This window comes from Lynx rufus, unplaced genomic scaffold, assembly GCF_022079265.1.
Source record: "Lynx rufus isolate CCGP_SWC_20201006 ecotype Redwood Valley unplaced genomic scaffold, mLynRuf1.p SCAF_9, whole genome shotgun sequence".
In the NCBI taxonomy this organism is placed as follows: Eukaryota; Metazoa; Chordata; class Mammalia; order Carnivora; family Felidae; genus Lynx; species Lynx rufus.
The window spans coordinates 109,366,536-109,383,370 of record NW_025814897.1 but is presented as its reverse complement, the minus strand read 5'-3'; the positions used below and the strand labels follow the sequence as shown (position 1 = coordinate 109,383,370).

The 16,835-nt window shown below is 54.3% G+C and overlaps 1 protein-coding gene across 1 annotated transcript; it reads right to left on the bottom strand.

Moving 5' to 3' along the window:
- Positions 1–686: 686 nt before the first annotated feature.
- On the bottom strand, positions 687–9,127 carry TSGA10IP (testis specific 10 interacting protein). The gene is made up of 6 exons (XM_047071409.1): positions 8,981–9,127; positions 6,964–7,067; positions 4,772–4,942; positions 1,875–1,974; positions 1,549–1,745; positions 687–836 (listed from the first exon to the last, which is right to left on the bottom strand). The coding sequence occupies exons 1-6, from the start codon at positions 9,125–9,127 to the stop codon at positions 728–730; spliced, it is 828 nt and encodes a 275-aa protein (XP_046927365.1). The 3' UTR covers positions 687–727.
- Positions 9,128–16,835: the final 7,708 nt, after the last annotated feature.

The window sequence follows — 16,835 nt, the reverse complement described above, 5'->3', positions numbered from 1 at the left end:
TTGGATTGGGCTTTTTAACCTGTACTCCGGAACCCCCTAAAACTGAGTGTAGAATTTCGGCACATCTATGTATGTGAGCCTCCTTGGAGGGCGTCTCACTTGAAATTAAGTTAAAAGCCCAATTGGGGCGCCTGGGTGGCTCAGTCGGTTGAGCGTCTGAGTCTCCGACCCTCGGCTTCGGCTGGGGTCATGATCTCAAGGTTCCTGAGTTCCTGCACTGGCAGTGCAGAGCCTGCTTGGGATTCTCTCTCTGCCGCTACCCTGCTCGCGCATGTCCTCTCTCTCAATAAATAAACTTAAAAAAAAAAGGCTCAATTCACATAATCCCTCCTCACACTCCCACCACCCCACGGTTGCTCCGTCTGGCCTGTTATGGTGTGATGTACCTCATTAAAGGTCCCACCCCACACACGCACCAGGAGTTCTCAAAAGCCAGATCCTATTCACTCTTGAGTTCCTAAGACCCAGCATAGATGGAAATGGGGGTGGAGGAGCCGCAGCTGTTGCCCTATGCGACGACCCACTCGGGAGCAGAGGCAGGGCTGTGTGTGCTGGGCGGGAGCAGCTCCTGGGCGGCAGCCAGAGCTCCTGGGTGATGGGACAAGCTAAGCCTGCTGCCTACCCACTTGCCACCTCCTACTCCCAACCTGCAGCCTCTTCCCAGCACCACCAGAAATTACACAGTGTGTTTCCATAAAGCCTTTAATCATTATCTTAGGAGCTGGGCTCAGTCTGGGCTTGGAGTGGAGTGCCTGTTGGGCTGGCTTCCAGTGGGTTCTGCCTTTGGGGGGCTTTCAGAAGAGTGCTCCATCCTTACCCTCATTGACCTGTGGCTCCTTAAAGGCGAAGACATAGGTAGAGACCATGGGTTTCTAGCTCCCCACCCCCATGCCCAAGGAGACCTGGGCTGTAGGAGGGGAATGGCCATTATTGACATGTGGGTTCAAATCTGGCTCCTATGCTGTGAGACCCTGAGCGAGTGATTTCCCCTCCTGAAGCCTCAGTGTCCTTATGCATGGGCCTCATAATCCCTGCTGTGTATCACCTTGTTCTAAAGCACAAGGGACAGTATACAGGGGGTGACTTGTGGGGCCCCACCCCACAATGGGGTCTTGGTGTGTGGCCACTCATTTGGCCACAGATTCCCAGCCCGGCTCTGCTGCTTATTTGCTCCTGTGTCTTTGGACAGGACCCTGCCCCTCAGGTCCTTAGTTTCTTTACTGGGATCTGGAGAACATCACCCCGGTCCTGCCTTCCTCGGGTGACCTGGGGGACAGGGCCTAGGGAAGGACCGATTGACTGCTAGAGCTAGGCAGTGTCCTTCGGGCCGAGGGGTTGGGCCACCAGGACTTAGATCCAGGGCGGGTCAACATGGCTGCTGGTGAGTTTTCTCAGCTCCTTCCCAGATGGTCCAGCCCAGGCTGGAGATGGGCAGGGCCACAGCTAGGGGAGACCCTGTAGGGCCCAGAGTACTGGCGGTGGCCCCCCCACTTCCCTTCTCCCTGTAGCTGGGCAGAGCCAGTTCCTTGGCTAGCTAGACGGCCTCACCTGGGTTTCCCGGAGGCGCCCTCTGGGTTCCCCTTTCCTGCTTCAGCCCGTAGCTGCTCCTCATCCAGTCCCAGTGCTGACAGCACCTGGGAGAAGCGCCGGGTCACCGTGAGCCGGGCGTTGGCCTGAAGAAAGAGAAGCGTTCCTGCTCTGCAGGCTGCCGGGGACGGGTGGTGCCGCGTGTGAAGGTCCCAGGGCTTCCGGATGGGCGGTGGCCCCGGGGTCCCGTCTAAGGGGGCCCACTCTCACTTACATCCCTACGCACTCAGCCAATGAGAAGCGCTGCTCTCGGGGAGACTGATGCTCGTCCAGGGGCTAGGCCTTACCTGCATGGCCTGCTGGAACAGGTAGGGCCGGGCCTGCACCCTGTGCTGAATGCCCTGCAGCTCTGCCTGGTACTGAGCAAAGCGCTGTCGCTCCTGGCGCCTGCAGGGAGACGGACCTGTGGGCAGCCAGCCGCGAGCACAACCCATCCCCGGTCCCGAGTCCACTCCTCCTCTCTAGGGACGTGACGTCCTCCCCGCCCTTACCTTGCAGAGCCATTTCATTCCCAGCCTCGCCCCGGGTTCCTCCTGAGGTCAGCGGGGTGGAAATTATTTGCTCCATTTTACCCATGATGAGCCGGAGGCCCAGGGGGGTTGAGGGACTTGTCCGAGGTCGCACAGCTGGGAAGTGAGAGACTGAGCCCCGAGCCCAAGTCTGCGGGCTGCGCAGCCGGGAGCTCATCTAGCATCCCGGCCACCCCCAGGCGGAGGGACCAGCTCCGGCTGCGGAGCAACTGGGCATCAGCTTGCAGGGCCTCTCCCCTCCCTGCGTTTACACCTCTGCGCCCCCTCACACTGCACCTGTGAGGAAGAAGCGGCGGCCGTTGGCTGTGGCTTTGGGCAAGGCCCCAGTCTGGGCTCTGGGTTCGGTTTCCTCTGCGCCATGGCAGGGATTACACAAGCTTGCCGCCATTCTCTGTGGTTTTTATAAGCACGCGGCTTGGGAAATGGGAGGGAGGGACAAAAGAAATATGTTGCAGATGACAGACTGCATCCCGAAAATACCAGGATTGCACGGGGGAAGCACAAATCCATTTACAAAAACCCAGTCTGTGCACTTGTCTGAAATGTGTCTGCTCTTCAAGCCGGGTATCCTGGCAGCAGGAGGGGCCCCCTGGCTGTACTAACACCCGAGACCAGGAATCCTGCGAAGCACGCAGGAGAGGTCTCGGGAATTGGTGGCAGCACCCACACACAGGACGGGAGGGGAGAAGCAGACAAGACCCCAGGACCCACTTGGGACCTCTAGCAAATGTGCCGGGGCCCCGTGGAAGAACCCTGCCTGGCACGGCCAGGATCTTTGGCTACGTGCCAGGGAAGGAGGCTTCCTCCATTCGAGAAGAAGAGATGAATTTGAAAACCCCTGGCCAGGAACAGGAGTTATTGCAAGATGGAGTCTTCGGCATTCAAGAGGTCATTTCAGCAGCTACAGGAGGCGGGGGTGGGGAGCGCCAGCTTGCGTTTGGTCTCTGTGCCGCCTGTGAGGTCTTGCATGTTTTTCCTGCTTGATTCTTGAGGCTGTTCGTTAGAATGGAGAGGAAGTCCACATCTTGGAGCCCCAGGCAGAAAGGAAGCCTTGTGAGTGGATGTCAGCCCTGTCCAGCATCCGGGAAGGAAAGGAAGTCACATAGCCTCCCTACCACCGGGTGACCTGAGTTGAGCCAGCCTCTCCTGCGCAGGGCAGAGTCTTTGCGGCTCGGAGAGAGCAAACTTCACGGGCTGTAAGGGCCGAGAGAGCCCGTGGCATATATCTGCCCTCAAGTAGAAAATAAAAGGTGTGTGGGAAACACTCCTCTCACTGACGTCCGTCCCTTGGAGTTCTGAACTTTAGGCTTCCTGCCTTATTTAAAAAACAATGAACTTGAGGTCTGGCGCGGAGAAGGCCTCTCCTCCATCACTGGCCAAGGATTCCTTTAAAACACCCTTGACTTCTTAGAGTCCCGGTTTCCTCGTCTTCGGAACTGGGGATGATAAGACTGAGCCTCAAAGAGTAGGTGATCAGGGGCGCCTGGGTGGCGCAGTCGGTTAAGCGTCCGACTTCAGCCAGGTCACGATCTCACGGTCCGTGAGTTCGAGCCCCGCGTCAGGCTCTGGGCTGATGGCTCGGAGCCTGGAGCCTGTTTCCGATTCTGTGTCTCCCTCTCTCTCTGCCCCTCCCCCGTTCATGCTCTGTCTCTCTCTGTCCCAAAAATAAAAATAAACGTTGAAAAAAAAATTAAAAAAAAAAAAAAGAGTAGGTGATCAGAACCCCACTGAGTCCTTGGTGGGTCGCTGCAGGACAGAGACCTTCTGGTCTCTCCGCAGCACTCCACTCAACCTTGACCTAGCCCTTCTCCCAGGATGAAAGGAGATGAGTTGTGGAAAGATCTACCCTGCTGCCAGGTGCACCCAGTAGGTGCTCAATGTCAACGGCCCTGGTGGCCATATTTATTTGTGTTCTCTGTTTCACTAGGTAGGGCTTTGGGGGGACCGTCGTGGCGCACTTTATCAGCAGATTGGGTATCCGAGCGCTCCGGGACCACGTAGCAGCGCGACTCAATGGCTGCCCAAGTTGGAATCCTAGCTGTGCAGCTCCCTTGTGACCTTTGGCCAATTATTTAAGCTCCCTGAGCTCAGTTTCCTCCTCTGTCGAATTATCGTTCTGATGCTAACGCCCCCTTCATGGTCCTGTTATGAGTCTAAAAAACTTTTAAATACACATGTGCCCGTTTCTTTTTAAGCGTGAAAATATAGGGAGAGAATGAAACAGATGACTCTTCACCTGCTGGCAAAGGACGGTTGTCCCCAGGAGTGAGATCCCAGGCTCGCTTTACGTGCCATGTTAACTATTCCGGTAATGGCGGAGTTTTTTTGTAAGAAGCATCCCCGGCTTTTGAAATCGGAAAAGATTAGAACGAGTGGGAATGCAGGCAGAACATTTTAACCGTGAACTTTTGCCAGCTGCCGGGATTGGTCTTACTAGCCGGTGACCTCGCCTCAGCTCCTCCTCCGCCAGTGCCTCGGTGTCTTCACGGGTAAAGCGCGGCCAAGTGGCCTGGAAGATGGTTGCGGAGACTCACTCAGCCCTGAGGGGAGGGGAGGTCTGCATCTCCTCTGTCCTTCGTCTGACATCTGACATCTCTCGCGCTGCCTCCCCTGCCCTCTCCCCACCAGCCCCTCCCCGGCGCCAGGCTTCCTACCTCAGCTCCTCCAGCTTGCACTGGGTGGCGCCCGGCCCCCGGCTCCCTCTGGGCGCATAGGCCGCCAGGCAGCAAGCCACCTGCTGCTGTACCCGCTGCTCCCGGGCCCTCCGCAGCTTGGCCCGCTGCAACTCCTCCTGCTGCTGCCGCTCCCAGGCCTGCAACAGGCTTCTTGGGAGGGGGGAGGGAAAGAAGAAGGTGGGAGAAGTCTGGGGGGAGCAGCAGTCTCGTGGAGACCAGGAGCAGGCAGAGGGGTGTGGGGGCCTGAGGGAGGGATTGCAGGAGCCCAGAGAGCCAAAGGCCCGGGGAATGGCGTTCGTCATGGAAGCGTGCCGTGATGAGGGCCGCATCTGGCCCACCTCGGGGCCTTCGGCTACTCTTCCTGGAGGCCTCGTCCCGCTCCAGCCAGCTGTGTGCCCCGACGGTGGACATCCTCCGCCCTGTGGGGCTTGGTGCACCTGTGACCCCACGTGTATTGCTAACCTCCCCTTGCAGAGCAGCTCTCCTTGAGGGCAGGGGCCAGCTCTTGTTCTCTCTGACCCCCATCTCTGGCAGGAACTGGGTTAATGCCTTTGGGTTTGAGGGACAGACAGATAGATGAATGGATGGGAAACAGAAACAAATTGGTGATGGGATCAATGGGTGGATGACCGGATGGATGAATGGTGTGGACGGTTGAATAGACAACATCTAGATCCATGTGGAACATTCTTCCCCCAGCTCTTATGGCCAGTTCCTTCTTGTCAATTGGGTCCTTGTTCAAAAGCCAGAGAGAAGAAGAGTCCCTGACCACCCCTTCTGCCTCTAGCTATACATCTTGTTCATTTCTTTATTAATTATCCTTCTTCCCAAGGAGAATGTAAGCCTCATGAGAGCAGGGTTCCTTATCTCTCCTCTTCACCACCAGTGTCTCCCCAGCACCTAGGACAGTTCCTAACCTAACTAGAAACTCAGTGTTGGTGACTTCATGCATAATTCAATCATGGTTGGACTAATAAAAGGGAAGATGCGGTCACTCACTCAGCACGTATTTATTGAGCACCAGCTGGTGCCAGGTCCTGTGTAGGGGCACCAGAGAGGCCATGATCAATAAGATCTGGTACCTGTCCTCAGGGAGCTCTGTACACGGGGATAGACAGGTACCCCAGGACCCCAATGCAATGCCGCGTGGCAAAAGCTATGGTGGAGGCAAGCACAGGGGAGAGCTTCCTAGAGGGCGCCTGACTTGGAAGTTGAAAGATGCATCCGAGTTACCTAGGTGAATGAGGAAGAGGGGCAGTCCCGGTAGAGAAGGGAGGGAGAGCATGGGGCATTCTAGCACTCTGACTGGCTGGCATGGGAGACAGGAGCCTCCTTACCAAGAAATCTGGGCTTTGTCCTAAGCACACTGGGAAGCATGGGAAGCAAGCAGGGGATGGCAGCAAGAATTGGAGGGTGCTATTAGAGTGCTGAGTGGATTCTCACCTGCCACTTCTAACCAGTCACCAAGACCTGCTGAGCCAGCCCCCAAATATCTCTTAAATGGATCCCCCCGTCTCCATTCACATGACCACCTGGTTTATGCCCTTATCATCCCTCACCTAGACAATGCAACAGTGCCCCCTTTCCAGGCTTTCCCCCTCTGTTCCCATTGTCCTTTGTTTAAGCCCCAAGTATAGCGATTGTCTAACTCTACTGCCCTCATTGCTGTCTTGCCCATCCGTCTCCTTTTCCAACAGACCTTGAGCTTCTCAGGGCTAGGACCAAGTCTTTTTATCTTTACATCCTGAGGACCCATGAGTAGATACTCAATATATGTTGCATTAATCACTTAGTTAATAGATTAATTGATGGATAGAAGATGGGAAATGAATGAAAAGTAGCTTGTGTCGATAGATAGCTGGCCAAGAAGACAGAGATGGATGGATGGGTGGGATGGATGGGAGGGAGGACGGGTGGGGGGTGGACGGATGGATGGAGGGATGGAGGGGAGAGAGGATGGGTGGGTGGATGGGTGGGTGGGTGGATGGATGGATGGGAGGGAGGACAGGTGGGTGGGTGGATAGATCCATAGAAGATTGGATGATCAGAAGATTGGAGAATGGATAAATGAAGGAATGAATGAGACGATGAATGATTCAATGTCTCTAGAGAACTGGCTCCTTCTCTACTTCCTGTCCTTTCTTCCCATCCTCCTTTTTCTTCCACCTTACCTGGTGGCCTCCTGTCGTTTGTGGAAGGTACGGTTAGGAAAGTTGGCACACTGGAAAGTCTCTTCATCTCCCAAGGCATAGGTCTTCCCACTCCGGCTGGAGGCCTGCACAGCAGCCCGCAACGCCTTCCAGGGCTGCTTTTCAGGGCCTGTCCACAACGGGACAAGTTAGAGAGTAGCCCCCCTCCCAGCCCATCGGGTGATCCTGCCTAGTATGTGGAGCACAGCACAGCCCTGTCTGAACTGCTGGCCCAGGGTGCCGGCTCCCCAACCTGTCTCCCCGCTGTGTAGTTTCCTGGGGGACCCAAACGTTGAAGTCCACACTCACCGCAGTCCAACTCTTGGTGTAACTGCCTCTGCAGCTTCTCCAGCTCCTTGGCCCTTGACTTCCTCGTCTGCGGCCCTCGAAGGTTGGAGCTGCTCGCCTTGCGCTGTAGGTCACCCTCATCCAAGGCCTCCTCGCCAGAGTTCTGCCCCTTTCTCTGCGAACCAGCCCTCCTTCTATGGGGGGCCCTGTGCTCCCCCTCCTCAGCTTCCTCTGTCACCCCTGCAAACCGCTCCTCTTCCCAGATGGACCCCCTCTTGAGGATCTGGGACAGTTCACCAGGGCTCATACCCTTCTCGACCTCCTCAGCACCCAGGGCTTCCGGCTCAGCGCCCTCCTCAGACTCTGATCCTGAGCCTGACCTCTTCCCAGGTGGCTGGAGGTCACACTCACTGGGGGCCTCCAGTTCCTGGCTCCCCCCTTTGTCACAAGGGGTAGGGATGCCGTCCCAGGCCCTGAGCTGCTGGCTCCTCTCCAGGTTTGGCACCTCTGTCTTCCAGCAGAAGCCGTGGGCATCTGGGAGGGTGGCTGTGGACTTGAGCCTGGCCTTGTGCTGGGTGACGGCTCGGGGCAAGGGCGGGGCTTGGTGGCCAGGCTGAAGCAGGGCCCGACCATCAGTGAGGAAGCTCTCCCAGGCCCACTGGAAGGGAAAGGAGGGTTTCCGAGGAGCAGAAGGGATGAGACTGAGGAAGGAAAGGACAGGGAGCAGGGGTCAAGGTCAGGATGCCGGCCCCCCCACGGGGCCTGACACCCAACATCCCACCCAGCCGGTCGCACAGATGCTTACTCTTCAGCCTCAGCAGGGCTATGCCCTTTCTTGTTCCGGGCCTTGGGTCTCCGGTCCTTCTTTGCCGTCTGCCCAGCACTCCGAGACCTCGGCTGCCGGCCCTGAATTACACCATCACCGCTCCCAGGCCTCCCCTGAGTGAAGACAGGAGAGGAGGCCCAGCTCCAAGCAGGCTCCTGGACCACCTCACAAACCACGAGATCATGACCTGAGCCGAAGTTGGACGCTTAAACGACGGAGCCACCCAGGCGCCCCCTGGACTCTTGTTACCAGTATAACCGACTGATCACCATCTCAGTGTTTAGAATTCAAATAGCAACCACTGCTCCTTACTGAGTACCTGCCAGATGCTCAGAATTGTCTCTCAGTAACTCATTTAACCTTCCCGAGGACCCTATATTCCACTGTTACCCCCATCCTGCAGATGAGAACACTCAGCCTCAGAGAGGGGAAATCACTTGACTTAGGTCACCCAGCGGGTAAGCGGAGCCAGGACTTGATCACGTTGAGTCTGTCCCCAGAGCCCAGATCTGTCACCACGTGCAGTGCCGCCTCTGGGCCCCGGGCAGCTCTTCTGAATGGCCCCATGGGGTCCTGGACTTGCGGAGTCAAGGTGGAGGAAACTCATGATCTTTCCCAAAACCCTCCTCCTCCTGCAGTGTTCCCCAAATCACTCCACCAGAAGGCTGGGAGTCATCGCTGGGTGTCTTCCTCATCTTCACCCTGGACGACTTAGGCCTCCCTAGGGTCCCTGTCCCCTTCCCCCCCCCGCCCCCCGTCTCTCACCTGGGCCTCAGCTCAATCTCATGGCTTCTCCAGGGCCTCCCTCAGCCCTGGCCTATGTGGACCCCAGGCAGCCAGCCTGCCTCCAGGCAGTTGGAAGTCCTCCCACAGGGCCTCCCTCACCTGCTCAGCCTGGGGGATGTCCGACAGAAACTTGAGCAGCCCTGTGGTCGTCACTGGAGCCTGGAGCCGCGTGTCCCGCCCTGGTCTCCCCGAAGTAGTCCTGATCAGCTGTTGGTGGGTGTTTCGCATGTTGGTGTCCTGCCCCATCCCCCACCCCCATCTGCCGGCCTTGGAACTGCCCTCCCCACCATCTCTATGGCAACCAGTCCTCAGCCAGTCTCAAGGGCTCCGGCAAAAAGCAGGCCAGGAAGGGTCAGTCAGGGTACGTGAGGCCAACTTCCTTCCAGGGGGGAAAGTATAGGAGGATGCTGAGGAATGATCCGGGGCTGGGAGTCCTGGGACCCAGGGCCAAGCCCTGCCCCTGTGGGACTCTTTGTTGACCTGCTGTAAGTCCCCTGCCCTCACTCAGCCTGTGTTTTCCCATCTGTCTGTGAAAAGGACCTCAAGACCATTTGGGAGGGTCCTCACATCCTATGAAGATGGCCGGGCGGCGCCTGAGGTGGGCCCGCTCCCTCCTCCTGCCTCCTGGGCTGTCTCCCAGCTCAAATGAGGCTTTATGGGAGCCAAGCTGAACTCTCACAACAAGATCTCCTTCGAACCACGTGGCCCCCCAGGTCCTGGCAGGACAAGAAAGGCCAGGAAGTTGCACACCAGGCCCAGGAGGGAGGCAGCAGGCAGACCCGGGCCCAGAGGAGGCTCCGGAGGGATGTAGAGCCTTTAAATCTTATCCCAAACTTCTAAGCATCGCCAAAAGGCCCTGTCGTGGCAAATCCCCATGGGACACCACCACCACCAACAGTGCAGGGATGTGGCGCCAAGCTGAGGCCCCAGAGACCGAGCGGTCTGGCCGGAGGCCTGGCTTGGCCTCGCACCGGCTCTGTGACTTTGGGCAACTCACCTCTCCCCTCTGAGAAACTGGAACTCACAGGCCATCCCATAGGTGTGTTGCAAGGATCAAATGGAATCATAAAGGCAGCGCACTCGGCAAAGGTTTGTCCTTATTAGACCGCTAATGATAACCGATCGTTATTGGGAGGCCGCAGCAGATAACGGTTGGGGCTGTAATCATGGCGTCTACCTCCTGGGGTCGTAGTGAGGATTAAGTCAGTTAATATACACAGGCGCACACAGAACATTCCCACAGCTCATCCTAACTGCTGTGTAAGAGCTGTGGCTACTCAGCCAACGGTGCGGCCCCAGTGACGAAGGTCAAGGAAGTACATCCCAGCAGCGTTGTTTCCGAGGACCCTCATCTGCTCTCAGGCTCCATCCCAGCAGCACCTCTACAAGGAGCACATCCAGCCCCATTAATGATTCAGGTGGAGATCTTTTGGCCCTAAAAAAAAGGCCAACTCCGCTTCTTCTGGTGGCTGCCATGCCCACCCAACTGCCTCGGCTCCCAAATGTCACGTAGAAGCGCCCAGGTAGAGGGCAAGCCCTCTCCAGACCCCGCCCAGTTGATTTCCTGGACGAACTCTGGGCCACTTCCTTCCGCGGCAGAGGGCAGGTCTGAGCCTCTCGGGTCTGTATTTTCACGAGGCGTGGGCAGACTCTTTCCTTCTCTAGCCACGCTCACTTCTCAGGGGAGCTCATCCGGCCCGACACAAGCCATCCTCCGCCTTCCACCCGCCCCCAAGTTGACATGTCTCAGCCCTGACTTCTCCCCAAAACTCCAGACTGCTATCTGACAGCCACGTGACACCCCACTTGGATGACGCGTGAGCATCTTAACTTGACGTGTTGAAAGTAAGACTCTCCCCATCTCGGTCAAGGCCACGTCCATCCTTCCTGTTGTTCAGACCAAAACCCTGGCAGCATCCTGGGTTCCTCTCTCCCACACTCCACACCCCACGCACTAGCAAACCCTGCTGGTGCCGCCTTCAGGATTCAGAGAGAATCCAGCCACTTCTCCCCACCTCCGCTGTGAACACGCTCCCCCCCCCACCCCAAACCACCACCACTGCCTCTCCGCTAGATCACTTGGCCTCTTCCTGGCTTTTGCTCTTGCCCGATCCTGTTCTGTACTCAGCAGCCAGAATGATCCCGTTAAGGCCAGATCCTGTTCAAAACTCTCCGATGGACCCCATCTCTCATAGAGCAAAAGCCAAAGTCCCCACCATGGCCTCCGAGGTCCTGTTTGGTCTGTCTGCCGCACGATTCTGCAGGTCCCATCACTGTCCCCCTTCACTCACTCTGGTACAACCACACGGCTCCTTCAGGATACCAGTCAGTCCCACCTCAGGGCCTTTGCACTTGCTGCTGCCTCTTCCTGAAATGCTCTCTCTCCAGAATCCCTATGGCTCACTCTCCCATTTCCTTCAGGTTTCTGCTAAAATGTCCCCTGCCAAATGTCCCCCTAAAATGTCCCCTGAAGTGCCACTGTGCCCTTACTCTACTTTACTTACATACACACTTCATATATATTCATTTATTGCCTGCTCAAGGGCGTGGCTCCGGTAATCGGCCCCCTCTCTCCTGGGCAACTTTTCACCGTCTTTGGAATCATTTCCATCAACGCAAACGTGCCGTGATTTCTCTCTTGACCTCACTTCTCCTTCCCCAGTGCTGCCCTATTTCTCAATTCCCCTTGGCAACAGAACCTCCTGACAGAGCTGATCTGTCAACTCAGTCTCAACTGCCAACATGAATCTCCCCCTCCTGTTCTCTCTTGGACCCTCTCCCATCAGGCCGCCCACCTGCTCCTGCTTCAGTCACCAGCCACCTGACCTGTTGTTAACCCAAGATGCCCTGGATCCTCCTACCTCTCTGGTCACTCCTTCCCAGCTCCTTTGCTGGCCCCACCTCCCCTCCCAGGAGCCAGCTCAGCCCGTGGTCCTTTGTGTCCACGTTCACGCTCCTGGTGGTCTCATCCAGGCTCGTCTTTGAAATACCATCTATCTGCAAATGAGTCTCAAAGTTATCAGTACTCCTGGCATCTCTCTCACACTTGGAACTCGATTCCTTTCTCCCAAATGCCAAATTTCTACTCCACTCCTCTGCCTGGATGTCTACTAGGCATCTCAAGCGTACTGGGTCCCAAACTGAGCTCTCTATCTTCCCCACAGGCCTCCCCATCTTGGAGGAGTGGTTATCTATCCTTCCAGTTTCTTTAAAAAATTTTTTTTTAATGTTTACCTATTTTTGAGAGACAGACAGACAGAGCCCTAGCTGGGGAGGGCAGAGAGAGAGGGAAACAGAATTTGAAGCAGGCTCCAGGCTCTGAGCTGTCTGCACAGAGCCTGATGCAGGGCTCGAACCCACAAACTGTGAGATCATGACCTGAGCTAAGTCAGAACCTAACCGACTGAGCGCCCCAGACACCCCTATCCTTCGAGTTTCTTGAGCAAATCCTGGACTCCCCTTTCTCTTCTCCGTCCTATCTGACAGTTAATCCTCATGTCAAAGTGTATTCAGAGTTGGAACACTTTCCACCACCTGAGCTCAAACCACTGTCGACACTCACCTAACTTTACCATTTTAACCACTTTTAAGTGGACAATTCAGCGGCATTAGTATACTTATAAAATGTTGTGCAACCATCACTGTTACCAATCTCCGGAACATTTTTTATCATCCTACACTGAAACTCTGTCCCCATTAATTCAATAATAACTCCCCATCTCCCCAGTCCCTGGCAATCACCATTCTATTTTCTGTCTCTCCGTGTTTGATTATCCTAGGGGCCTCATGTAAGTAGAATCCTATCATACTGGTCCTTTGGTAACTGGCTTGTTTCACTCAGTGTGATGTCCTCAAGATTCATCCATGTTGCACCATGTGTCAGAATGCCCTTTCTTTTTCAGGCCGAGTACTATTCCATGACTGCATCTAGCACATTGCATTTACCCATTTACCTGTTGATGGGCACTTGGGTTGTTTCCAGCTTTCGGCCACTATGAACCACGCCGCTGTGAACGTGGACGCGCAGCTCTCTGTTCCAGTCCCTGCTTTCCATTCTCTCGGGTGTGTCCTCAGAAGTGGGAGCACCAGGTTATATGGTAAGTCTATGTTTAATCTCTTGAGCAATCGTCACACTGTTTTCCATAGTTGGTTGCACCATGTTACGCTCTCAACAACAATGCACAAGGTACCAATTTGTCTATATCCTTGCAATACTTGCTATGTTCTGGGGTTTTTTGTTTGTTTGTTTTTGTTTTGCTTCTGCATTTTATTTTGTTTTGATAGTAGCCTCCTTGCAGATGTGACCTGCAATGGTCTTGAAAACTCAAAGTCAAAGTCCTACAATGGCCTATGGTCACCCGGCCCCCAACTCCACTGGCTCTCCCACTTCGTCCTCAGCTGCTTATCCCACCTCCAACCCTTCGCTTCTAGCTCTTCTTTGGGATACATCAGACAGGGTCTCACTTCTGCCCTGGCCCTTCCCCCTACCTGGATGCTCTGTCCCCAGATGTCTGTGTGGCTCAGGCCTTCAACTTCTTCCAAGGTAGTGCTCAAATGTCTACTTTACAGAGACCCCACCCTGACCACCCTATTTAGAGCTACAACCTGCACCAAAAACACGCATTCAACCCCTCTTACTCTGCTTTTTCCCATTGCACATATCACTTTCTATTTTTTTAATTTATTTTATTTTTAGAGAGAGAGCACACACAAGCAGGGAAGAAGGGCAGAGGGACAGAGAAAGAGAATCTTAAGCAGGCTCCACACTCAGAGTGGAGCCCAACCCAGGGCTCAATCCCACAACCCTGGGATCGTGACCTGAGCTGAAACCAAGAGTCAGATGCTGAACCGACTGAGCCACCCAGGTGCCCCAGCACGTGTCACTTTCTAACCTTCACCGTTTGCTATGGGCTGACATCCTTTCACCCTTAAATTCAGACGTTGACATTCTAACCCTCAGTAGCTCAGAATGTGACTGTATTTGGGAATAGTGCTCTTAAAGAGGTGATTAAGGGGACGCCTGGGTGGCTCAGTCAGTTAAGCATCTGACTCTTGATTTCAGCTCAGGTCATGATCTCACGATTCGTGAGATTGAGCCCCGAATCGGGCTTGTGCTGCCAGCATGGAGCCTGCTTGGGATTCTCTCTCTCCCTCTCTCTCTGCCCCTCCCACACTCATTCTCTCTCATAAAGCAAATAAATATCTTTAAAAAGAAGCAATTACGTTAAAATGAGGTCATAGGGGTGGCCCTCTCCCTAAAGAGGAGATCAGGACACAGACACACACAGAGGGAAGCCCATGTGAGGACACCAGAAGAAAATGGCCATCTACCAGCCAAGGAGAGAGGCCTTAGAAGAAGCCAAACCTGCCAACATCTTTTTTTTTAATTTTTAATTTTTGAGACAGAGAGAGACAGAGCATCAGCAGGGGAGGGACAGAGAGAGAGGGAGACAGAATCCAAAGCAGGCTCCAGGCTCTGAGCTGTCAGCACAGAGCCCGACACGGGACTCAAACTCACAGACTGTGAGATCATGACCTGAGCCGAAGTCAGACACTCAACCGACTGAGCCCCCCAGGCACCCCCAAACCTGCCAACATCTTGATCTTAGACTTCTGGCCTCTAGATCTGTGAGAAAATAAATTCTTGTGGTGGAAATTTCTGCTGTCTGTAGTACCTTGTCATGGCGGCCTCAGCAAATGAATACAGCTTCTATTGAATCCACTTATTTGTTCCTCTTGATTGTCCTTCCCAGTTAGCTCTCAGCTCAGGGAGAGCAGGGCCTTCATTCGTGTTCACAGCTGTATCCTCAGCACCAAGGACAGAGCCTGCCCATCGTGGACCCTCAGTAACTAGTCTGTGAGCCAATGGACGAACAAGGATACACTGCAGGGGCACCTGGGTGGTTCAGTGGGTTAAGCGTCCAGCTTCAGCTCAGGTCATCATCTCGCAGTTCAGGAGTTCGAGCCCCGCGTCGGGGCTCTGTGCTGACAGCTCAGAGCCTGGAGCCTCCTTTGGATTCTGTGTCTCCCTCTCTCTCTCTGCCCCTCTCCCACTCACATTCTGTTTCTCTCTCTCTCTCCCTCTCTTTCTCAAAAATAAACATCTAAAAATTTAAAAAAAAAAAAGAATACACTGTAGATTGCTGTCATCTTAGGCCGAAACCCAGTGAGAATAACTTCCAGATGCTTTCAGGTTGTTGCCTCTCATTAACCTTCCTTCGGCCTCCAGATTGGGACCCAATAGTGGTTAGCAAGGTGACGTGAACACAACACCTTCTTTCAATATCTGATGGGCACATACACGAGCATCTTCTTTTTTTAATTTTTTAAAAGTTTTATTTATGTTTATATAATCTCTACACCCAGTGTGGGGCTCGAACTCATGACCCTGAGATCAAGAGTCGCATGCTCTTCTGACCGAGCCAGCCAGGTGCCCGAAACATTTCCCTTACTTTTAAAATCAAATTAAGGGCGCCTGGGTCAGTCGGTTAAGCATCCGACTTCGGCTCAGGTCATGATCTCACAGTTTGTGGGTTCGAGCCCCGTGTCGGGCTCTGTGCTGACATCTCAGAGCCTGGAGCCTGCTTCGGATTCTGTGTCTCCCTCTCTCTCTGCTCCTCCCCCACTCATGCTCTGTCTCTCTCTCTCTCTCCTTCAAAAATAAATAAAAACATTAAAACTAAAATTAAATTTTAGAGTAGGTTCTGTGCCCAACATGGGGCCCGAACTCATGACCCCAAGATCAAGAATTGCACTTTCCCCTGACTGAGCCAGGCAGAAGTGCCCCAGCATCTTTTTAAATATATACATACTTCACAGGAATAAATTATATCTCCCCTGAGGTGGAACTCAGAAAGGAAGGAGGAGCAGAGGGCATGGAAGGCACTCTGGACCGGCAGGACCCATCTTGAGGCTTTCTTTTTGGGGCAATTTATGGGTGCTCCAGAGACCCTACTGCGAACTTCCAGCCACAACCCCTGGCGCCAGAAGCTGCCCCTGCTCTGCACCCAGAATTTCTTTCTCTGCAAAGTCCCCATCACCCCCATCACCATCGAGTGCTCCCTTGGACACACTTCCTGTCAAGCTAGTCAAGCTAGTCCTGACCTGCATCCCTACCCACCGCGTCTTCTGCCCCTTGAGGTTGGAGGCTTGCTTCACTCTTGGATCACAGGCAGTCCACTCCCTAACCAGCCCCCTCGCCTGTCACTAGGAAGGCAGCGGCTGCCCAGCCTGTCCCCGTGCCATTTCCATTTCCTTGGGTCAGACTCCAACGCTTAGATCTTTCCAAATTTCTGGGAACACAGTTCTCTGAGGCCCTGTCAAAGTCCGAGGAGAGAGGAAGCCCAGCCCATCACCCCAGGTTTCTCTTCCTTGCCCCCTCTTGTACATCTCCCGGGGTTGAGGTGGATACTGGGTTGGTGTTACCTCCTCTGTTCCCCTCCCGTTCTGCCTGCAAGGGGGTCTGGACCCTAGCAATGTGGAGCCCTTGAACTATAGCTTTACGCTTGGCTTTCAATGCAAAAAACTGAGACCCAAGGGGTGCCTAGGTGGCTCAGTCAGTTAAGCATCTGACTTTGACTCAGATCACGATCTTGCAGTTTGTGGGTTCAAGCCCCACATCAGGCTCTGTGCTGACAGCTCGGAGCCTGGGGCTTGCTTTGGATTCTGTGTCTCCCTCTTTTTCTCCCTCTCCCCTGCTCATGCTCTCTCTCTTTCTCAAAAATAATAAACATTAAAAGAAAAACTGAGACCCATGTCAGTGGGTCATTATAACATCTTCTGATTGTGTGTAAGTGTGTGTATATATAATTCTTCAATCTTCAACAAAACAAGATCTACTTTTCTTACTTAATAGTATGTTATGAAACAGATGAACATAAGGGAAGGGAAGCCAAGATAATATTAAAAAAGGGAGGGGGACAAAACATAAGAGACACTTAAATATGGAGAACAA

Excerpts from the sequence above, each read along its gene's own strand:
- TSGA10IP (XM_047071409.1), bottom strand. The coding sequence starts at position 9,127 with ATGGGGCAGGACACCAACATGCGAAACACCCACCAACAGCTGATCAGG. Across the intron at positions 1,975-4,771 it reads TGCAAGCTGGAGGAGCTGAG|GCGCCAGGAGCGACAGCGCT; the intron begins GTAGGAAGCCTG and ends GTCTCCCTGCAG. Across the intron at positions 837-1,548 it reads GGCGCCTCCGGGAAACCCAG|GAGCCACAGGTCAATGAGGG; the intron begins GTGAGGCCGTCT and ends TTCGCCTTTAAG.